We start from the raw sequence: 23,576 nt of genomic DNA, 5'->3' as shown, positions 1-23,576 counted from the left end.
CCAAATTGTCAATGTTGTCTTTGAACAGTTCAAAATGTCCAGAATGAAGGAATGTCCAACAGCAGCTCCATCAGGCACTTCCTCCTGCTGGCATTGGCAGACACGCGGCAGCTGCAGCTCCTGCACTTCTGCCTCTTGCTGGGCATCTCCCTGGCTGCCCTCCTGGGCAACGGCCTCATCATCAGTGCCGTAGCCTGCGGCCACCACCTGCACACGCCCATGTTCTTCTTCCTGCTCAACCTGGCCCTCAGCGACCTGGGCTCCATCTGCACCACTGTCCCCAAAGCCATGCACAATTCCCTCTGGGACACCAGAGACATCTCCTACTCAGGATGTGCTGCTCAGGTGTTTTTCTTTGCCTTCTTCATGTCAGCAGAGTTTTCTCTCCTGACCGTAATGTGCTACGACCGCTACGTGTCCATCTGCAAACCCCTGCACTACAGGACCCTCCTGGGCAGCAGAGCTTGTGCCCACATGGCAGCAGCTGCCTGGGCCAGTGCCTTTCTCTATTCACTGCTGCACACAGCCAATACATTTTCCCTACCCCTGTGCCATGGCAATGCCCTGGACCAGTTCTTCTGTGAAATCCCACAGATCCTCAAACTCTCCTGCTCCAAATCCTATCTCAGGGAACTTGGGCTTCTTGTGCTAAGTGCTCTTCTATTTTTTGCTTGTTTTGTGTTCATTGTTTTCTCCTATGTGCAGATCTTCAGGGCTGTGCTGAGGATCCCCTCTGAGCAGGGACGGCACAAAGCCTTTTCCACCTGCCTCCCTCACCTGGCTGTACTCTCCCTCTTTGTCAGCACTAGCTTTTTTGCCTACCTGAAGCCACCCTCCATCTCCTCCCCATCCCTGGATCTGGCCCTGTCAGTTCTGTACTCGGTGGTGCCTCCAGCCCTGAACCCCCTCATCTACAGCCTGAGGAACCAGGAGCTCAAGGATGCCTTGGGAAAACTGGTAACTGCAACTTTAGAAGCAATAAATTCTCTTTTCTGCTACAGAGCCTTCAGAATATAACTCTTTGCAATCTCAGCCTTTTTTTCCCCTGTTTGTCCATTCTTTGCTATGGTAACTTTTTCTTTTGTTGTAGTGTTTCTATCAAAATACTGTAGTATTACTCTTAGCTTTCTACATGAACATCTACATTTCTTTTGAAATAAAAATACTTGCAAGTAGTTTGTTCCCTTGGTGTTTAAACAAAAGCAAGTGCCTGCCTGACTTGTCTGTCCAAGGCATTTCCTCAGCCCTTCCCTGTCTCTGCAGGGGCAGTGCCTGTGAGCAAAGGTGGCAGGAAGAGACTCCCAGCACAGCAGCACAGCCAGGGACAATGGCCCTGCCTCTTCCCCGATCTGCTCTGCCCAACTCCAGCCTGTCCTTGCCAGCCCTGCTGTGGCTGTAAGGCCGGAGTGCTCTGGCAGCTTGGTCACTGTCCTGCTGCGTGTCCCTGCTGTGGCCACAGGCAGGGCCAGGCCATGGGCACTGCTGGGACACAGCTGGGCTCCAGCACAGCAGCTCCAGCAGCAAAGGGCATCTCCTGAGGGCAGGGCAGGGAGGCTTTGCTCCCCTCCAGAGCTGCTGTCAGCAATGTGCTCCAGGAATGCCCTGGCACAGCAAAGCCCAGTACCTGGGGCAGGGGGGGAGTGTGCAGGGGGGGCTCACAGCAGTGTCCTGGCACAGCCAGAGCTCCTGGCATGGACCTGAGGCAGCAGCAGAGCAGGGCCTGGGCTGTGTCTCTGTTCTGGGAGAGTCTGGGAAGGTGCCCCAGGGCAATTGTCCCACACCAGCCTCTGCAACCACCATTGCCAGCACTGGCCTCTCCCCACCTGCAGGAGGTTGTTTGTCCCTGCACGGAGGGACACCAAGTGACCAGGGCCAGCAGGCCATGTTTGCTCTGTGCTGAGGAGATCTCAGCAGTGCATAGTGTGTGTGTGGGGAGATGAACCCCAGCGACAAAAAACACCATCAGCAGCACCCGGGGATGGCACAATTCCAGTGGCACAAACAGGGCCTTGAGGCCACTTCACTCTGAGAGTAATGTCCTCTGGGAAAACACCTGAATTCTTTGCTGGGTTGTGGTTAGGACTGCATAGAGAGAAATATCCCAGGCAGGGAGGCTCCAGGGAAAAATGCTCAGGGCAGCCATGGACTGCACAGAGAGACATTGGATAGAGTGAGGGTCTGTGGGGAGAAATCAGAGCTGCCTCCCTTCTGAACCAGCCCGAGGACCTGGACAGGGCTGTGCTGTGTTCTGGGCACTGACCTGGAACTGAGGGATGTGGAAAAGGCCTTTGGTGTCAGGGCTGTTGAGAAGGCTGGGCAGCGTCACTGTGGGACCTGTCTCAAACCCTTGGAAAGGCCAGAGCCATCCCAGAGGGTCCTGGGCACTTGGGAAGGGCAGACATGGAACCACTCTGCAAACAGGGCAGGGAGGGGCACTGGGAGAGTCACAGCCTGCTCAGGCTCAGCAGGGAAGGGGATGTGGCAAATCTTCCTGCAGCCATTCCAGGCACTGGCAGGACAGGACAGGGACTGCAGAACCCACATGGGAGGGAACAGAAGAGAATGTTGTGTGCCAGACTTCAGCCAGACCTGGGACAGGGTCTGCTGTCGTCTCCTCAGAGCCAGACTGGAGAGAGCTGGGCTGAAGGAGTGGAACATGGGCTGGGTGGGAATTTGGCTGAACAATGAGGGTCAAATGTCATCCATGGTACAGAGTCCTCTTGGCAGCCATGCCCTGGTACCATCCCTCAGTGACCAGCCCTTGGCCGCCACTGTGGAATATTTCTATTGTCTCTACAATGCCAGTTAAATATACTTTCAATTCCTTTGTGGATGCTGCCAAATTGCAGCAGGGACTGAACTGATGTGTGACTGACACTCAACTCATCTAGTTAATGGTGACTGCAAAATGTATCTGGGCAAGATGACTGAGTTGGGTAAATTTATCTTGCCATCAGGCGCCAAGCAAGCCACAAGAAAGGGCAGAAAAAACTCATGCATCAGAGCAAAGTCAGTTCAATAGGGAAAAACCCAAACCCAACCAAAACCTAAAAACCCCAAACCTAATCAAAAAACCCAAAGCAAGATCCACCCACAACAACACAAAAACCCCAGAAATAAACCAGCCACAAAAAGAAAAAGGCCACAAAGAGAAGAAAAACAAATTCACAGGAAATCTCCTATCAGCAGAAAATATTTAACCGCCTTGTGGCAGGAGAGGATTCTGCATGTCTAGGTGCTGTTTTGAAAGAAATATGTCTGAAAAAAGAAATTTATCCCCTACCCCCCATGGCCCCCCACTTTTCTCAGTTGATTGCTGATCATGGTGTGATATGGAGTGGAACATCCCTTGGGTCAGTCCAGCCCAGCTGTCCCATCCCTGTCCCCCAGGAACACTTGCCAACCCCAGGCCCATAGGTTGGAGGGGTCGCAGACGCCTCATGCGAGGCAAGCACTGAGACAAGGACAGGAGTACAGAACAGCACAGCCTTGGAGAAACTGATTGAGGATGTACCTCTGGCAAACAGAAGTCACAAAAAATCAGGCAGGATGCCAGCTCAGCTCTGCAAGGCTGACAAAACAGAAGTTATGCAGAACAATAATATTGCCCTTACTCAAAAAGAGGGTTCAAGGAACAGCCACCTAAAAAGGGCACTGGATGTTGAAGACAAAACCCAAAGAACCATAAAAGGATTTGTGATAAGGTGTGCAATTATGTCAAATAAACTCAAAGGAAGTGGGGATAGCTAATGGATACATAATCAGTGTGTGTAATAAAAACTCTGTTCATTCAATGCTTAATGCACTCCAATGGAGGGAGGATGGCCCAAGTGACCACCATGCTGTAATGAAGAATGCCAGCTTTCAAATACTCCAAACTCTGTTCAGAAGTTTCTATCCAGTGGGTTTCAGTATCAGTGGTTTCCTTGACTCCCTTATGCCCCACAGTTTCACAATGGTCCCTTGGTTCCATGAGGGCCTGCTGTAGAAAAATGGATCCTTGGTTCCATTGGGTTCTGTATTCTCAAAATGCTCTCCTTGGTTCCATGAGGCCTTGGTGTGTCACAACAGCCCCTCTGTTCCATCAACTGCCAGAGTGTCACCCTGGTCTCTTGGATCTGCAGGGTTACAATGGACAATTGGTCACAAGCAGCCCTGCTGTGTCACCATGAATATTTGGTTCCATGGAGTCCCACAGTGTCACAATGGCCCCTTGGCTACATGAGGTTCCACAGCATCACCATGATCTCCTTGGATCTGCAGTATCTCCATGGATCATTGGTTCCATGTGGCCCTGCTGTGTCACAGTGGTTCCTTGGTTCCATGAAGTCCCACTGCATAACAATGGAATCTTGTTCCCGTCAGGTTCTGTACTGTCACCATGGTTTCCTTGGTTCTGAACTGTAACAATGGACCCTTGGTCCCATGAGGTTCCATGATGTCACAATGGTCTCCTTGGTTCCACAAGGACTTGCTTTGTCACAATGGACCCACCTTTCCAGGAGCTTCCATGGTGTCTCCGTGGTCTCCTCAGATCCAGATTGTCACAATGGACAACTGGCTCCATGGGCCCTCCTGTGTCACAATAAACCCTCAGTGCCATGAGGTTCTGTGGTGTCACAATGGTCTGCCTGGTTCAACAAGGCCCTGGAGTGTCACAATGGCTGCTTGGTTCTGTGAGCTTTCATAGCATCAACAATGGCCTCCTTGTTTCTACAGTGTCACAATGGATCCTGGTTCCACGAGGTCCCTAAATGTCAGTGGTCTCCTGGGTTCCATGTGGCCCAGCTGTATCAACACAGCCCCTTGGTTCCATGAGTTTCTGTACTGTCAGAATTGGTTCCTTTGTTCCACTGAGGCCCTGCTGTGTCACAATGGACCCTGGGTTCCATGAAGTTCTTCAGTGTCACAATGGCCCCCTGGATCCTTGAGGTCCCACAGTGTCACAATGGTGTCCTTGGATCCACAGTGCCATAATGGGCCATTGCTGCAGCCGGAATAGCTACTAATAAAGCCCAGGGTAGGGAAGCAAAAAGGGCCTTTGCATGGTACCCACAGATGTTTAATTCAGCCGTGCAGTGAGATGTTCAGGGTCACAAGACAGGACTCCCGGGGGGAGTCCAGGTTTCTGTATCTCGAGAGGAAGGGGTTGATCAGTGCCATGGGGGCAGTACAAAGATGGGGCCAATGGGGGAATGGGGAGGGAGGGGCTGAGGGACAGAGAACAAGAGGAAGGAGCCAATGGGGTCGCACAGCTTTTGAGGGAAGTTTCTTGTGTCTCCCTAACCCAGGGAATGCCTCTCAGGGTCTCCACAGCAGCAGAATGTCAAAAAGGCCCCTTGGTTCTTGTGGGCTCCTCAGGATCCCAGTGGCCCCTTGGCTGCATGAGGCCCAGCTGTGTCACACTTGCCCCTTGCTTCCACTGGGTCCCACAGCATCACAATTGCCCCCCCTTAGATCCATGAGGCCCCGCAATGTCACAATGGACCTTTGGTTCCATGAGTCCCACACTGTTCCAAGAATTCTTAGTTCCATGGGGCCCTGTAGTGTCGCAATGGTCCCTTGGTTCCGTGGTGCCACACAGTGCCAAATTTTCCCTTTGGCCCAACACGGGCTCATAGTGTCACAATGGACTCCTTGGTTCTATAGGGACACAAAGTGCCACAATGACTCTTTGGTTTCACAAGGCTTCAAAGTGTAAAAATGGCCTCCATGGTTTCATGCAGCCATACTGGGTTAAAATGGACTTTTGTTTCCATGATGCACCACAGTGTCACAGTGGTCAGCTTGGTTGTGCACTGTAAGAATGCCCCATTGGTCACTCAGAGCCCCACAGGGTCACTATTGTGCCCTTGGTTCCATGAGGGCTTGCTGTGTCACAATGCCCTTTGGTTCCATGAGGTCCCATGTGTCATAATGATCTCCATGGTTCCATGAGGCTTCGCTGTGGCTCAATGGCCCCCTTGGTTCCATGATGTCCCATAGCAGAGCAATGGTCACCTTGGTTCCATGGGGTCAAAATGGCCCCTTTGTCCCATGGAGCCCCACAGTGTCACTGTGATCCCCTTGATTCCATGAGGCCCCACAGTGTCATGGTGGCTCCTTGGCTCCATGAGGCAAAGGAGAATCAGAATGGCCCCTTTGTCCCATGGAGCCCCACAGTGTCACTGTGATCCCCTTGATTCCATGAGGCCCTGCAGTGTCGTGGAGGCCTCTTGGTTCCATGAGGCAAAGCAGAATCAGAATGGCCCCTTGGTTCCATGGAGCACCACAGTCCTGTTGGTTCCACAGGGCCCTGCAGTGTAACAAGGGACCTTTGGCTCCATGAGGTTCCTCAGTGTCTCAGTGGCCCCTTGCCTCCAGGTGGCCCTGCTGTGTCACAGTGCCAGGTGGTTCCATGAGGTCCCACAGTGTCCAAGTGGTCTCCTTGGCTCTGGGAAGCCCCACAGAGCCACAATGGACCCTTGGTTCCAGGAGGCCTTGCTGTGTCACAATGGACTTTTGGTTCCATGGGGTTCCACTGCATAACATGATCCCCTTGATTCCAGAAGGTTCTGCAGTGTCACAATGGACCATTGGTAACATGCAGCCCCACACTGTCACAATGACCCCATGGCTCCATGAACTTCCACACTGTCATCAATGGTCTCCTTGGTTCCACAAGACCTTGCTCTTATACAATGGACATTTGGTTCCATGGGGCTCCACTGCATCACAATGGACCCTTTGTTCCATGGGGTTCCACAGTGTCACAGCGAGGCCCTTGGATCTGTCAGCCTCTGCTGTCACCAAGTGTCCAAAATATCAGAATAGGGCTCCTTAACACTAATTTGCTATTTCAGAGGGTATCATTTATTCAGGCCTGAGGTCCAGCACGGGATAACTCCTAACCTTACATGGATATGGAATTCTACCAGTGTGTTACCTATATAAAGTCCCTAAATGTGAATTACAATTTACCCACTTCCATAAAACCCACCCCAAGTTCCCCGATTCACTCCTTGATTTCTCCATTCCTGCCCTCTTGAGGCAGATGTCTTCTTGTTCTCTTCCACCATCCTTGCTGGGAAAGCAGCCCCTGCATGCCTTGTTCCTGTGCTGAAAGTTCACAGGCAGGGTGAGCATGGAATGAACCCTTTTGGTATCAGCCCCAGGCTTTGTGTGGGCAGGCAGAGGCAGGCAGGAGGCAGAGCCAAAGGAAGGGGCCAGCCAGGTGGAGCAGCCGGGGGATGCCGACAGCCTGCAGGGACAGAGGCGCAGGGCAGGGACATCATGGGACAGCCTGGGCTGCACAGGGCACAGGCATGGGCAGCAGCTGTCAGACAGCCCTGCCAGAGCCAACTTGGGCAGCACTTTGGCCATGGCTGCTGGGCCTGGGCCTGAGGCAGGAGCAGGAGACAAGTGACCCTTGCAGGCCTGGGGCCTCATTGCCTCCTTGTCCCTGCTCAGCAGCCTGGCAGGGGCTGCCCCATGCTCCTGCCCTTGCCATTGCACATCCCCACATGCCAGTGCCCATCCCAGGAAGAGCCCTGAGCAAGGAGGGAGGGACAGCATCTGCCTGGCCAGGGGCTGGGGCTCAGGCCTTGGCCCTTGGCATTCCTCAAACACATCCAGCTTTGCTCAGCACCACAGACACCTTTGCCTTGTTTGTCCCCAGCTGTCATCACGGCCTCCAGTGTTCTGCTCTAACTGGAACCTGGGGACACTTTCTCAGTCCTGTCCCTCAGCGGGACCCATTAAAACTTTAAGAAAATTTGGAGTCTAAATTTTAATTTGAGTTGTTGAGACGTTTTTTGGAGACACTCTCAGGGACTGAGTCTGATATAAACAACACAAAAGCCCTGAGAGGGTTATTAAAGTTTTCCTAGTCCACTTATGGAGAAAGATTTCAAAGAACTTGTAAGAAATACACATTCCTATTTTAAAGGATGTATTTTATTTTATTTCTCTTTACATCAGAGGTGATTGCAGCATTCTGTGATTGATATTGGCCCAGGGTCTCTCCTCAGCAGCTCTGGCCTGCTCACAGAAGCTGTGCCTGGAGCTCTGACCCAGTGTGGACAACCTTACTCCACATTGCCCAGCCCCATCCTGTCTGTCCTCACTCCCCTGGGCCCTGCTGTGCTTGCAGAGCTGGCTGCACTCAGCCTAAGAGTGGTTTTCACTTTTGGGGGCTTTTTGAAGCAATCTGAACCTCCTGAGTTTCCCCACTGCAAACAGACACACTGCTCAGGTGCGTGCCAGCCCCAGCTGCCACCAAAGCCACTGCAGAGCTGCCCTGGGCCAGCTGTGAGGGTGGATCATCAGCCCAAGCTGCACGGGGCCACTGCAAGGGGCTGATGCCATGGGCACTGCACTGACCCCACTGCTGGGTTTGGCTGCGACGGCCACCGAGAGAAATTAAACTGTCCTTGGAAACACTGGGGAGGACTGGGACATACTGGGGAACACTGGGAACGCTGTGGGAGACACTGGAACATACTGGGAGTGACACTGGGGGATACTGGGAGAACCTGGGGACACTGGGGCAATTGCAGAGATGACTGGGGACACTGGGGTACCTGTGGATGTTACTGTGAGGAACTGTGAACGACTGGGAATGAACTTGGGTGTATTGGGACGAACTGGGCTGTACTGGGAGGGATTGGAGGGGTACTGGAATGTAATGGGTTCTACTGGGGACTAATTGGGCTTTACTGATGTTATACTGGTCTGTACTGGGGATGAACTGGGTTTTACTGGGAGGGACTGCAGGAGGGTGAATTGGCTGTTCCCACCTCCACTGCATCCCATTTGCCGAAGCTCCCGCCCATCTCCAGCCACAGCCAATCAGCACCAGGGATCTGGGCCTGGGGGCGGTGCTTACACAGGCAGCAAATTTTCTTTTTGCCTACAACTCCCATCATGCCCCACGGCCTGACTGAGCCTCATTGCAGCCGGGAGAATAACTGCCGTCATGCCCCGCGCTCCACAGAACTCCGGGATCCGTCCCCATCTGTCCCATAATTGTCCCCCAAACACTCCAGGGTCCCTCATTGTCCCCTCAGCGCACATTCGGGACTCCCATAAACACCCCCGGACCCCTGAGTGCTCGCACCCCCACAGATGGCCGGTACAGCCACTTCTGGGAATTCATCTGCTCTCGTCCCCCGTGGCCCCAGAGCCCCTCAGAACACAGTCCTGCGCCTAAAACTCCGGCCGCGACCCGTGCCCTGAAGAGCCCGGCTGGAGATCTCCGAGCTCCTCCCAAGGGCTCCCGTGGCATTTACGTTTCACCAGAGGATCTCAAGTCGGGGCTCGGACGCAAAGGTGTCCCCCAAGAGCCATCCCGGACTCCCAAACATTTCATTCCAACCACTTTCGGGACTACAGCTCCCGTCATGCCCCGTGCCCCATCGAGAGCCATTGCAGCTGCGCCCAGAACTCCCGTGATGCTCCGCGGCCCCGTTAAACCGTATGATACCTGCGCCTACAACTCCCATCACCCCCCGCGCCCCAGAGAGCCTCGTTCGAGTCTCTCCAAGTGCCCGCCCGGACCCCGAAGGGCCCCAGATTCCTCTCGATCACCTCCAAGGGCCCTCTTGGATCCCCAAGTGCTGCCCCGAACCCTGAACTGTCCCTCAAAATCCCTGAGTGCCCCTCCAAGTGCCCACCCGGCTTCCCCAAGTGTCCTCCAGACCCTCAAGTTCCCTGTGAATTCCCTCCCCAGACCCGTAACTGCCCCAAATGTGCCCCAGAAATGTCTCCAGGGACCCCGAAGTGCACTCCCCCCCAACCCTGTCTGAGAAAAAGATGATAAAAAAGATGGCAAAAAGACTACAAATATAACTAATTAACATAAAGAGAAAGAAATAAATAGCCAATAGAAATTATTTAATTAATTCATGAAAGAATTTTGTTACTTAGAACCAATTATGAATAAATTTCTTGGTTGCTAGAAATGTATCCAATTTTAATATAAATATACAAATTAGGTAATAAAAATATTGTCTAAGACTATCCTAAATTAAAATAATACAATTATAATTTTGTTATTAATAAATTTTATTTATAAGGAAAAATGCTAAAATTTTTCTTCTTTTTTGGAATGTCAGTCCCAGGTGGGCATTGTCAGACATGGTGAGGCTGGGGGTGAGGAGCCGCTTGTCCAAACAGGCTCAGCCTGCAAGGGGCTGATTCTTATCCATGCCAAGACCTCCTAAGGAGACATTCAGCATCCAGATCACTTGGGGAATGCTTCTATCCCCTCTTCTCATAACTAACAACTAGAAAGATACTGATGTAATTAAAAAAACAAAAATCATGAGGAGCATTTTGACATCTTCCTCCTGAAGACAACTCCAAACTGACTCCAATCACTGCACAAGCCCTGGAGACTCAAAGACAATGGAAGGGAGACAAAGAGCTCCTGAGGGCTTTCTGTATTTTAATCAGCCCCACGCTGGATTTGGGGCTGGGTCCAGGAGCCTCAGGCACGCAGAGAAGGATGAAGAAATTGCTCAAGGAGTCAGCAGCAAAACTCCAAGTGCCTTGGAGCATGGCTGGGCCCCAGTGAGGGCAGGGAGTGCCCAAGGCTGCCCAGGGCCTGGTGAGAGCAGATCCTTGAGGGCAGGATGGCAGGGAGCCCAAGGCTCTGAGCAGGGAACTGCAATGCTGAGCAAGGCCTGGCTTGGCTGCAGGAAGCAGAAAGGCCAAGCCCTGAGCCCAGCCTGGGCCAGCAGGGCCTGTCCCTCACGGCTGCCTCGGGGCTCTTGGTGGGCCAGGGCGATGTGAGGGGCAGCAAGGACAAATGGCATCAACCTGCAGCCTCTGCCAGCCTCGCCAGGGAGGCTGAGGGAGAAGCAAAGTGCAGCCCCTGCCAGGAAAGTTCCTCCTGTGGGGCCTCCAGAGACGTTGCCCGAGCCCAGGGCACAAAGGCCTGAGTGCCTGTGGCCCTGCCAGCCCTGCCCAGCCCTTGGCCATCTGTCCTGCAGGCTGTGCCCCCTGGGCGTGCTGCTCCTCTGCCCTGGCCGGCTGCACTCGCCCATCTCGCTGTGCCCCAGCATTTCTCACCCAGCGTTGCTGTGCCCTCCCTGGGCTCCCTGCACCCAGCGCTGCCGGCTCCTGGCACACAGAGCCTGGCCATGGCCCAGTCTCACGCTGCCACACCTCCAGCACCAACATTCTGCCCTGCGAGGGAAATTGCCTTCTCTTCAGCTCCAGCCTGAACCTTCCAAGGTGCACCTGGGGGAGGTTTCCTGCAATTCCCACTGCCAAAGAAAGCTCTGTCTCCTGCTGGTCACAAACAGAGAAGGGCTGGTGGCAGATCAGAGGTGGTCAGAGGCTGTTTGGGGCACAGCGACCATTGTAGCCATGATATTTTCTGAAAAATCCCTTTGCTAGGATTTAGCTCCTGAGAAGCTGAGGCCTCAGTTACAAAGTATAAACAATAATTATCTGCTGCTGTGGAATGCAACAGGTGGATCTGTGATTGGCTTCATGTCGTTGTTTCTAATTAATGGCCAATCACAGTCCAGCTGTGGCTCTCTCTGGTCAGACACAGGATTTTGTTATCATTCCATTCTTTCTCCTTTGCTTGCAAGCCTTCTGATGAAATCCCTTCTTCTATTCTTTTTGTATAATTTTATTATAATATCTATCATAAAATAATAAATTAGTCTTCTGAAACATGGAGTCAGATCCTTTTCTCTTCCCTCTTCTGGGACCTCTGTGAACACCACTACTGACCATGAAATTATTAAGTTTTTTAGTATTCTCTGAAAGAACAAGGGGCATCAACTAAACACCAACAACTGTCTGGAGGCCCAGTTGAGTGGCGGTGAATGTTACACCAGAGAGTGGTGGTGAATGCTGCTACATCCAGCTGGCAAGCAGCCACCTGTGGTGTCCCTCAGGGGTCTCTGCTGGAGCCAGTTCTGTTCAATATTGTTACTGACAACATGGACGACAGTGTTGAGACTTTCAGTAGTAAATCTGCAGACAAAACTAAGCTGGGAGCGTGTGTCCCTCTGCTGGAAGGTAGGAGGCCTCTGCAGAGAGACCGGGAACAGTTGGATGGATGGGCAGAGTCCAATAAGATGAAGTTTAATAAGTCGAAGTCCTGCACTTTGGCCACAACAACCCCTGCAGTGCTACAGGCTGGGGACAGAGTGGCTGGACAGCGGCCAGGCAGAAAGGGACCTGGGGCACTGATGGACAACAGGCTGGACATGAGCCAGCAGTGTGCCCAGGTGGGCAAGAAGGCCAATGGCTGCTGGCCTGGATCAGGAATGGTGTGGCCAGCAGGAGCAGGGCAGTGATTCTTCCCCTGCACTCGGCACTGGTGAGGCCACACCTCGAGTGCTGTGTCCACTTCTGGGCCCCCAATTTCGGAAGGCCATGGAGGGGCTGGAGTGTGTCCAGAGAAGGACAACAAGGCTGGTGAGGGGTCTGGAGCACAAGTTCTATCAGAGTGGCTGAGGGAGCTGGGGTGGTTCATCTTGGAGAAGAGGAGGCTCAGGGAGACAAGGCAGTGTCAGGGAAGAGGTTGGAATTGATGGTCTCCAAGGCCTTTTGCAACCTGGATGATTCTGTGACTCTCTGGAACCACCCTTGCAGCAGTTGCAGGAGGAGCCCTGGGCCTCCTCTTCAGCAGCTCCAGCAGCCCAGGTCCCTCAGCTTCTCCTGCCAGCCCCAAAGCCCATCCTGTCAGTCCTGAAGAGCCTCTGCAGCCCCTACTCAGTGCCCAGAATAGGGAGCCCCAGAGCCAGACACAGCAGCCCAGATGTGCCCCCCTGGCCTGGGGTGCCTCTGGCAAGGGAGCAGAACCAGGCACTGCAGGAGCCTGCAGACAATTCCTGCAGCACTTGTAGGATGATCCTGCTGCCCAAGGGATGTTCCCATGGGTGCCAAGTAAGGAACTGCAATGGGGAGTGGGGCCAGAGTGGACACGGCAAACAGGGATGGGCTGTTTGAAGGGAGGGGACAGGGGTGGAAAAAGAAGTGATCTAGATCAGGAAAGGGGAAAGAAAGCACAGGTGAAGCCAAGGAAATGCTCAGGGCAGTTTGGGGGTGGCTGCCAGGCAGCCCTGGTTCATAGAAACAGCATCTGCAGTGAGACAGGAAACTCCCAGCTGATGGGAACAAACTTTCTGGCTGACTGCAGAGGCCACGACAAAGCTGAGTGGTTTCCCTGGTGTCCCCCAGCCCTTGCTGGCCCCAGGGGATGATGGCATTTGTGCTCCCTCAGGTTCATGTCCCCACACCAACAGCATGGGGGTGCTCCCCCTGCTCTGTGCAATGCAAACAGCGGCTGCTGAGCCAGTGCTGCCGTGTCTGTGCCTGCAAGGATGGGGCACCTGTGTGAGCTGGGGGAGAGCCCAGGGCTGCAGAGGGGGGATGTTGTTGGCAGCTCCATGAGGATGCTCTGGGACGCTGCCCTGGGCTGTGCAGCGCACTGGGGATGGATCAGCCCCTGCTCTGCTGCTCCTTCCCGTCTGCCCCAGGGCCCTTGCAGAGCCCCAGCCATGCTGTTTGCCCCCAGCCTGCCCACGGCCAGCCTGGGGCTGCTCACAGGGCTTTTCTGTGCTGAGCATTGGCTTGGTCGTGTTCTTGAGAGAGCCTGGGCAAGGAGCCTGGAGCCCCCAGGCCCTGGGCTGAGGCGTCAGCGCTGCCCCAGCAGTGCCCATGGCCTGTCCCTGCTGCAGCCCCGGCACTGCCACCCCCAGGGCTGTGCCCGGCCCCGAGAGCACTCAGGCCCTGCAGCAACACCAGGGCCACCAGGGCAGCGGGGCAGGGCCACGGCAGCAGCACTGGCAACACCAAGTGCTGCTGCTGCTGCTGGGCACAGCTGCTGTGCCAGCCCTGATCTGCCCCAGCTCTGCACACAGACATTGCTGCTGCAGTTCCAGAGAAGGCAACGAAAGGGGCATCTCTGGTGAAAATTCTGCTGAGAGATCCTTTATTTCATTTAAAGCCACTGAGAGCACAGCTCAAGTTGACACAGTCTGGGGGCACAGGGAAGGTGGAGAGAAAGAAAATTAGAAATGGTAGAAACAATGGCCTTGGTTTAGCAAGAATATTAAAAAATTTAAAAAGAAGGGGAAAATAACCAATCCAACAAAAAGTACCAAATCTCACTTTTATTACAAGAGATATGCAGAAATTGGCAATCAGTTTAATGTTTTCTAAATTTTCCAGTCATCAGTCTCCAAACCGCAGCCTTGAGCTCCTGGTTCCTCCGGCTGTAGATGAGGGGGTTCAGAGCTGGTGGCACCACCGAGTACAGAACTGACAAGGCCAGATCCAGGGATGGGGAGGAGATGGAGGGTGGCTTCAGTAGGCAAATGTGCCAGTGCTGAGGAACAGGGAGACCACGGCCAGGTGAGGCAGGCAGGTGGAAAAGGCTTTGTGCCGTCCCTGCTCAGAGGGGATCCTGAGCACAGCCCTGAAGATCTGCACATAGGAGAAAACCATGAACACAAAACAGCCAAAAGCTAAAGAGGCAGCAACCAATGAAATCCAGATTTTTCTGAAGGTGGAGTGGGAGCAGGAGAGCTTGAGGATCTGGGGAACCTCACAGAAGAACTGGCCCAGGGCATTGCCATGGCACAGGGGCAGGGAAAATGTATTGGCTGTATACAGCAGAGCATCGAGAAAGCCACTGGCCCAGGCAGCTGCTGCCATGTGGGCACAAGCTCTGCTGCCCAGGAGGGTCCCGTAGTGCAGGGGTTTGCAGATGGACACGTAGCGGTCGTAGCACATGACGGTCAGGAGGGAAAGCTCTGCTGAGATGAAGAACAGAAAGAAAAAGAGCTGTGCAGCACATCCTTTGTAGGAGATGCCCCTGGTGTCCCAGAGGGAATTGTGCATGGCTTTGGGGACAGTGGTGCAGATGGAGCCCATGTCGCTGAGGGCCAGGTTGAGCAGGAAGAAGAACATGGGCGTGTGCAGGTGGTGGCCGCAGGCTACGGCGCTGATGATGAGGCCGTTGCCCAGGAGGGCAGCCAGGGAGATGCCCAGCAAGAGGCAGAAGTGCAGGAGCTGCCGCGTGTCTGCCAGTGCCAGCAGGAGGAAGTGCCTGATGGAGCTGCAGTTGGACATTTGCTGTGTCTGCACATTTCAACGTACAGAAGGAGGAAAGACAGGGCAATGGAGGGGAAAGTTCTCACAGAGAAATCAAAACTCTTTGTCGTAGCCTCTTTCTTTCCACTAAGCACCTCCCCCCTGTGTATGTCTAGGAGATCTTCCTTCACCATTGTTGCTGGAGCCCTGATTGCTGCTGGCCAATGCTGTGTGAGGAGCTGGACCTTGGCCTGCAGGACACCTGGATGTCAGCCCTGACCCCCAGTCAGTTCAGGGGAACAGAGAGAGTAGGGCCCAGTCCTGGTGTTCAGGCTTGGATAAAGGATCTTCCTGTAAGGCTGCAGAAATGCCTGGGTGAAGGGATGGGGATAACAGAAGGCAGAGCAAGGGATTCTGCTGCACCTGGGGAGAACAGAGAGTCCAGGGAGGCAGGAGGGTTGTCTGAGGCTTAGTGCAGACTGAGGGGAGCTGCTCTGTCCCTCTCCTGTTCCAGCTGCTCTGCACTTGCACCTTTCTGAAAACCACTCCCGTGTTACCCTGGACAGCCAGGAGACACAGCTGAGAGCAGAGGATCCCTGGCACACAAAGTGGCTCCTGCCTTTCCCAGAGTCAGCAGCGTGGGCTCAATGCCAGCCTCCCAGGCTGCCCTTCCCAGAGCTGCCCGGGCACAGGGAGCTGGGACACCCCATTGCTGTGCTCAGCCTGCACAGGAGGAGCCCAAGGGCTGGGCCTGGCCCTGCAGCTGGAACTGCCATTGCAGAGAGCCCCTCAGCAATGCCAGCAGCACCTGGGCAAGGCAAGGAGAGAGAGAGAGAGCCGGGCCTGAGGAAAAGCCTTTCCCTGGCCAGCCCTGCCCAGCCCCTGCCAGGCAGCAGCAGGGCAGGACAGTGGCCCTCAGGCCCTGGTCAGCAGGGAATGGGCACACGGCCGCAGAGATGCCCTTCATCTCTGGGGCTGCTCTGCCAGCCCTGGAGGGACTGAGGGCCCCGAGCCCCCGGGCTGAGGGCTGTGCTTGCTGTGAGGGGACACAAGAGCTGTGCTGCTCAGGGCAGTGTGTGCCCTGCAGGGCAGGCCCGGCAGGTGCCACATCTGCCCTGCAGCAGGGCTTCCCTCAGCACTGCCGCCCTCCCTGCCTGCCCACGGCTCTGCTGCTGGAGCTGTCCCAACCACAGCTGCTCCTGTGGCCCCAGGATCCTTCCCTGCCAGAGCTGCCCGAGCCCAGCCCAGCCCCTGGGCCAGCCCTGCCCTGCAGCTGCTGGGCCCTGCAGGGATTAAAGAACAGCTCCCCCAGCCTGGGCTCCATGGAAAGTTGATGCTGCATGGATCTGGGGGCTGGGCAGGTGCAGGCACTTGCTGAGGTGCCCAGGAATCCTCAGGGTGATGGTTTACAAGACTCAGCCCCTGCTCTGCCCTGCGCAGTTAATTTTCTATTGCCACCAAGCTGAGACAGCCACAGATTCAGGAAAGCAGAGACCCGAGCAAGAAACTCCTGCCCTGAATGAGCTCATGAAAAGTTACCTTGGGTATGAGCTGGAGCTCTGGGCAGCCCTGGCTGCAGCCCCAGCTTCACCCCCTGCAGCCATCCCTGGCAGCCGGAGCCATCCTGCCCTGTCCCTCTGACCGTGCCCAGGGCAGCCCCGCTCTGCAGCACATCCTCCCCCAAAGCAGAAAGAGCAGCAGAGCATCCTTACAGTCACATCAGACCTGTCCTGGGTCAGCTTCTGGAGATCCCTCCAGGAGCACAGGGAACATTGCCCTGCACCCACACACTCACCATGCACAGGGCTGTGAAGATCTTTCCCCAAGTGAAGTCTCGGCTCAATGTCTTCGCAATCCTGATTGCCTTCAGCCTGTCTCTGCCTGGCTCCTGTCCGCTCAGTGCCTGCAGGCAGAGCCCTCAGCCCTGCTGGGCTGGGACAGGAGCTGGGCCTGGGAAGAGCTGTTCCTTTAAAGCTCAGCAGCACAGAAACAGCACAAGGAATTTAATGAGCCTCTAGGGGATTTGGTGTTGTTTACATCAGACTCAGTCCCTGAGAGAGTGTTCAAAAAACTTCTCAAGAACTCAAATTTAAAACGAAACTCTGAACTTTCTTGAAGTTTAAATGAGTCCCACAGATGGACACAACTAAGAAAGTGTCCCCAGGTTCCAGTTAGAGCAGAACACTGGAGGCAGTGATGACAGCTGGGGACAAACAAGGCCAAGGTGTCTCTGGGGCTGAGCAAAGCTGGATGTGTTTGAGGAATGCCAAGGGCCAAGGCCTGAGCTCCAGCCCCTGGCCAGGCAGATGCTGTCCCTCCCTCCTTGCTCAGGGCTCTTGCCGGGATGGGCACTGGCATGTGGGGATGTGCAATGGCAAGGGCAGGAGCATGGGGCGGCCCCTGCCAGGCTGCTGAGCAGGGACAAGGAGGCAATGAGGCCCCAGGCCTGCAAGGGTCACTTGTCTCCTGCTCCTGCCTCAGGCCCAGGCCCAGCAGCCATGGCCAAAGTGCTGCCCAAGTTGGCTCTGGCAGGGCTGTCTTGCAGCTGCTGCCCATCCCTGTGCCCTGTGCAGCCCAGGCTGTCCCACGGTGTCCCTGCCCTGTGCCTCTGTCCCTGCAGGCTGTCGGCATCCCCGGCTGCCCCACCTGGCTGGGCCCTTCCTTTGCTGACAGCTCTGCCTCCTGCCTGCCTCTGCCTGCCCACACAAATCCTGGGGCTGGCCCAGGCTCCTTCTGGGGGATGCGTTGCACCACAGCCCTTCCCTGGGAGAGAAACTCCATTGTCTTTGTGAGACAGAGTAAAGATTTATTCTGAATTAGGTGAAGTGTCTGGAAGAGGTGAGGTGTCTGTGGAGCCAAAGCTGAAGGAAATGCCGCATTTTAGAGACAACAAGGACACAGAGAAAGAAAAACAGAAATGACCACAAGATCAATCTGCCCCAGACATAGAAATTCTTTTGATAAAGAAGAACTGGTGCTAAATATCACACGGAATGAATATGTATGAACTTATTGTGAAACTGTATGCATATGCATTTGGAAGGGGGATAAAAGAAGACCCGAGGTCTTCAGAGGCACGCTTGCCTTTTTGGGGGCTTGCGTCCGGCGCGCGTCGTAACAAAAGCATACCGGGCTTTACAACTTTTACCAAGTTTTGAGGTTTCTTCTTTTCTCCACAAAACATTTGTTCTGAATCTGGGCCTCCCCAGGTGCCCTTGGCAATAATTTGGGCTTTTTCTGGCTTTTCTCTACTATGTCAAAAGGCCTCTCTGACACCACACTTCAGTCCCTCCCAGGATTCTCCTCTGCTGTCTTCAGTCCCCACCTGTTGGGAATTTCGCTGACTAGAGACTGGAAAAGCACAAGGCCGTGGCTAATTCCGAGTCCTGCACCTGCAAGGCAGCGTGTCCTTGGGCCTAGCTGGGTATGATAACGAGTGGACAGAGAGATGTGGGAAATAGAGAACGTAGGCCCAAAGGAATGAGGGAGAGTTGATGTTTAGTTTAACCAATAGATCACTTGGCTCTGTGGTTGATGGGGAAAAGGCGCTGCGGAAGATCACGTGATGTCACGGAAAGCCAGGACCCTTTGTTCCTCTAAGATAAGAGATTACCCTAGGAATGTGGCCCCACTAACAGTAGGAATGTTGCCCCACTAACAGTAATGCCAGTAACTTTCCATCCTTTACTCAGTACTTTTCCATTCCCTACTAACCATAGATAAGAAAGACAAACCCCTTTTGACGTAGAGACCCCTAAGACTATAAGACTCCATGAGAAGAAGTAATAAAGGCCATTTGACTGTCCACCACATTGGTGTCTGCGTATGTCATTGGCCCGAACGGCCCTGGAGAGTGGGCTGTTGAGCTGTACCTCAGAACCAGGTCGCCTGCCTTGATCTAGAATGCAACATTTTGGTGCCGGAAACCCGGGAAAGCGGCTTGCGCCCGGCGAAGGGGGATGCTCCTGCAAAGAGGACGGCGACTACGGCAGCAGGTCTGACCGCAGTGGGAGGGACACCTCCGGACCAGCTTGGACCATGGAAGCCATAGCGAAGGTCATAACAGATATGCATGCACAATGGGGTATAGAATGTAAACTTAGGGATTTAACTCTTGCATTGTTGAGATTGCTTAAGCTTGGGGCTATTGAAAGCCCTGTGGACGTCCTACATTCGGACGTGTGGTATTATTGTACAAAAGCCCTGGCGGAGGACACTATGTCCTTGGGCTCAGGGAAAGCCCTAAAATCGTGGGGCAGAGTTGTCCAGGCTCTGCAAAAAGCTCGACAAGAGCAAGAAACCTGGAAAGCCGCTCGAACTTGTTTATTAGCCGTGCCGCAGTTGGGGGTGGGCGCGGCGACACAAACCGCGGAGGTGCCTGACCCGGGCGGGCGCGCAGAGGCGCGAACGCCGGATCCCCCTCAGAGACCGGACTCACCATCCGAGGGGGGGGAGCACATGCGGGCGTTCTGGCAGGGGCTTGCAGAGGAGGCGCGGAACGCAGCCAGAATGTCGGACCTCATAGGGACCGATAGGAACGCCCCCCCACCATATGCGTTTGAAAATGGCGCCGGACCACATGGTCAGGGCGGAAAGGAGGAGGCGGGGGGTGGAAACGCAGTCAGCACGCTGAACAACGCATGCGCAGGCGAGCGGGGAGACGGGGCGGCCCCTGTGGAGGCGCATAAGACCAATCAGAGCGCTTTATTCAAATTAAGTCCTTGTAGGGCAAGGACCTCCCCCAGCAGGAGGCGGGGGGACACCAGGGGGAGGGAACGGCCCGACCCCCGCAAGAAGGGGCGTGGTCAGAGCCCAAGCAAAAGGCAGAGCAGCCCGGAAGCGTTTCTTTACTCGACTTCCGGCTCGGACTCAGATTCGAGCTCGGAGCCCGAGACAGGGTCGGAGGATTCCGACTCAGATTTTAGCTCTAACAGAGAGAGAGCAGCGGCAAGTAAGGTCACTAGCCACAGCGCTCCTGCATGGGTGAAGGGGTTACCAGAGAAAAACCGAACCCCGCTTACAAACTGGCGGAAAATAAAAATGGCTTGCGCGGAATGGGCTCCGTCTGCCACTCTGGTGTTCCCGGTTCGTGTGGGGGGGGCAGGCGGAAACCAAAGGATTTATTCACCGGTTAATCCAAAAGATGTGCAGGCAATTGTTAAAGCGATTGCGGATAAGGGAATTAATTCTGCCATAGTTTGCACACTCATTGACGGCCTTTTTGGTGGGGACGATATGCTTCCCCTTGATATTAAGCAGACATGTAGAATGATATTTGATGGTGCGGGAATGATCGTTTTTAAACAAGAATGGGAGGATAATTGCCTCAAACAGCTAGCCTTGGTAACGGGGGCAGACCACCCACTGCACGGCTCCAGCATACAGAGGCTAATGGGCACAGACCCCACTATGATCACCCCCCAGCAACAGGCTGAGGGTTTGCGTGCCCATGAGGTCATGACAACAACCCGTGCTGCCCGAGAAGCCATCCGTGACGCTTCGAAAGTGGTAGCTAAACCATCCCCGTGGTCTCTCATAAAACAGGGTGAGAGGGAGAGTTTCACTCAGTTTGTGGACAAACTTCAGGCCGCATTAGATTCCTCTGCGTTACCCTCAGAGGCGAAGGGTCCCGTGCTGGCAGACTGCCTACGCCAGCAATGTAACTCAGCCACCAAAGACATTTTAAGTTTACTGCCGCAGGGGTCCAATATAGCTGCCATGATCAGACACGATGCAAAGGAAGAACATCTAGTTCCCATCCAAGCAGCAGTTCACACCGCAATAACCAGTGCGATGACATGCCTTAAGTGCGGCCAGGCAGGCCACTTGGCAGTAAACTGCCCCCAGCCAAGGCGCCTATCAGCAGATGCTCCACCACGCCAAAGGGGAGGTAGGGGGCCGTGCTGGGTGTGCGGAAGGAAGGGGCATTTAGCTAAGGAATGCAGATCCAGGCCTCAGGGAAACGGGAGAGGGAGGGGGCAGCCGGGCCGTATCCAGCCCCCTCCCACCTGGAACATGCAGTGGCCCAGCTACAGCAACCCCCAGTGGGGCAGGGGATCCTCATACCCTATGGCCCCACAGGGAACAGTCAACTTTGCATCCCCTCCAGCAATACAATGGCAGAGTTGCGCAGCACCGCCCTCAATACCCTCGCACCCCCCACCGCCACAAGCAACGCCGGAGTCACAGGAACAGCAGGGGACACCCCAGAGCGGGATCCCTGGGGAGCCTTGGTCATGAAAATAGGGAAGGAACCCCTGATGGTGTGGGGGACATGCCGCCTTTACGGCAGTCAGGATCCCCACGTCATAGGGCTCCAGTTTTGGGTGGACACGGGATCAGACTGCACGATTTTTCCCGAAGCACATTGGCCTGGACATTGGCAATTTAAAGAAGTCCCTCCAGTGAATGGAGTGGGGGGGCAGTCCCGGGCATGGAAAAGCACCCAGCTGGTGGCTATAACACTTTACACGAAAAAGGGACCAGAACAGACAGTAGCAATCTACCCCTACATTTTGAAAAATTCTCCACCCCTGTTGGGAAGGGATGTTCTCTCCTTGCTAGGATTTCGGATTACAAATTTATCCTGAGGGCCACTGCTGTGCACCCCCCGCTGCCAGTCAAACTGACTTGGAAATCATCAGACCCTGTATGGGTTGAGCAGTGGCCCCTGACAGAGCCTCGAATGGCAGCCTTGCTGGAACTGGTCGACCGCGAACTGCAAAAGGGTCATATAGAACCCTCCACCAGCCCATGGAACACCCCTGTATTTGTGATCCCCAAGAGGTCCGGACAAGGCTGTTGTCTCGTCCACGACCTGAGAGAGGTGAACAAGACGATCTGACCCCTGGGTCCGGTCCAGACGCTGCTACCCGCGAATTCAGCCATCCCCGAAGGGCAGCCGTGCGCACTACTGGACATCAAGGACTGTTTCTTTTCAATACCCCTGCACCCTGAGGACAGAGAACGATTCGCCTTTTCCGTGGCGTTTCGGAACGGCGAGCGGCCCAACCTTCGCTTCCAATGGAGAGTGCTTCCACAAGGCCTGGTCGACAGCCCGACCATATGCCAGATCAACGTGGACAAAGCACTGACGCCAGTCAGACACTCCAATCCCACCGCAACCATCATCCAGTACATGGACGACATCCTGGTCGCAGCACCATCGACAAGCCAAGTAGATCACCTGGTGACCACAATCACAGAGTCCCTTCAGGCCAACGGCTTCGAGATCGCGAGCGCAAAGATCAAGAGAGGACCCTGCGTGACCTTCCTGGGAGTAGGAATCACAAGCTCCTACGTGACACCCCCCAAGATGAAGATCAACCGAGAAGTCAAGACGCTCCACGACGTGCAACGCCTGGTGGTATCGCTGCAGTGGCTTCGCAACATTGTCCTGATTCCTCCCGAGGTCATGGACCCTCTGTACGACCTCCTGAAAGGAGAGCACCCCTGGGATCCCACGGAGCTGACGCCGCAGGCAATGACCTCCCTCGACTTCATCGAAAACCAAATGTCCACTGGCACGCTTGCCAGGTGGAACCCAGCCATGCCACTGGACCTGTACGTCCACTTTACACCGAAGGGGGGAGTGGGAGCACTGGCTCAAGGACTTGCTGAAAAGGCCCGACCGATCCAATGGGTGGTCCTTGGAAGACCCGCTCGTGCATTTTCCCCAGGAATTGAATGCATCGCCAGCCTCATCATGAAAGGCAGGAGACTCGCCTTGAAACACCTAGGGACAGAGCCGACAAGCATCCACCTTTCGTTTCGCAAGCAGCCGACCTCGGAGTCAGCCACAATATCAGAGTACCTGGCCCTTGCTCTCTCCGGCTTCGGAGGAGAAATTTCCTACTCCTCCAAGCAACCCTGGACAAAGCTGCTGACCGTAGTCGACATGGACGTGCCACCGAAGGTGAAGGACAGACCGCAGCCAGGACCAACGGTCTTCACAGATGCTTCCTCCACGACTTCAACCACAGCAGCAGTGTGGCAGGCAGGAGAACAATGGCATTGCGTCAAAGCGTGTAACCCCACACTGTCAGTGCAACAACTGGAGGCAGCAGCAGTGGTCTTGGCGTGCGGACTCTTCCAAGACGAACACCTCAACATCGTAACGGACTCTATATTCGTGGCAAGGCTCTGCCTAGCCATGGCTGGACCAGGTGTGTCAACATCAGCAGCAGCCCTAATGCTGGAAGAAGCGCTCTCCTCGCGACAAGGCACAGTGTCAGTCATCCACATCAACAGCCATGACCCAGTCAAAGGCTACTTCCAGAGCAGCAACGACAAAGCGGACGCCGCAGTGAAAGGCATTTGGACCTTGCAAAGAGCTCGTCAACTGCACGAGTCGCTCCACATCGGAGTCAAAGCACTGGCAAAGAGATGCGGAATCCCGACGGCGGACGCGAAACATGTGGTAGCCACTTGCCCTTACTGCCAGAAGTCACCCCTTTGGACCTGCGGGGTCAACCCGAGAGGTCCCAAGCCCTCAGAAATCTGGCAGTCGGACTTCACCGGGTGCGAACTGATGA

At 54.7% G+C, this 23,576-nt stretch overlaps 1 protein-coding gene across 1 annotated transcript in view; it reads left to right on the top strand.

Moving 5' to 3' along the window:
- Positions 1-252: 252 nt before the first annotated feature.
- Positions 253-23,576, top strand: part of LOC134434243 (olfactory receptor 14J1-like) — a gene marked incomplete at its 5' end in the record, with an annotated part of 56,797 nt that continues 33,473 nt past the window's right edge. The window contains one exon of the mRNA XM_063182926.1: positions 253-894. Coding sequence (XP_063038996.1) covers positions 253-894 — 642 coding nt within the window. The remainder of the gene's footprint in view (positions 895-23,576) is intronic.

This window comes from Melospiza melodia, unplaced genomic scaffold (assembly GCF_035770615.1).
Source record: "Melospiza melodia melodia isolate bMelMel2 unplaced genomic scaffold, bMelMel2.pri scaffold_34, whole genome shotgun sequence".
NCBI classification, from domain to species: Eukaryota; Metazoa; Chordata; class Aves; order Passeriformes; family Passerellidae; genus Melospiza; species Melospiza melodia.
The sequence above is the reverse complement of the archived record's forward strand: the minus strand, read 5'-3'. Positions and strand labels throughout refer to the sequence as shown.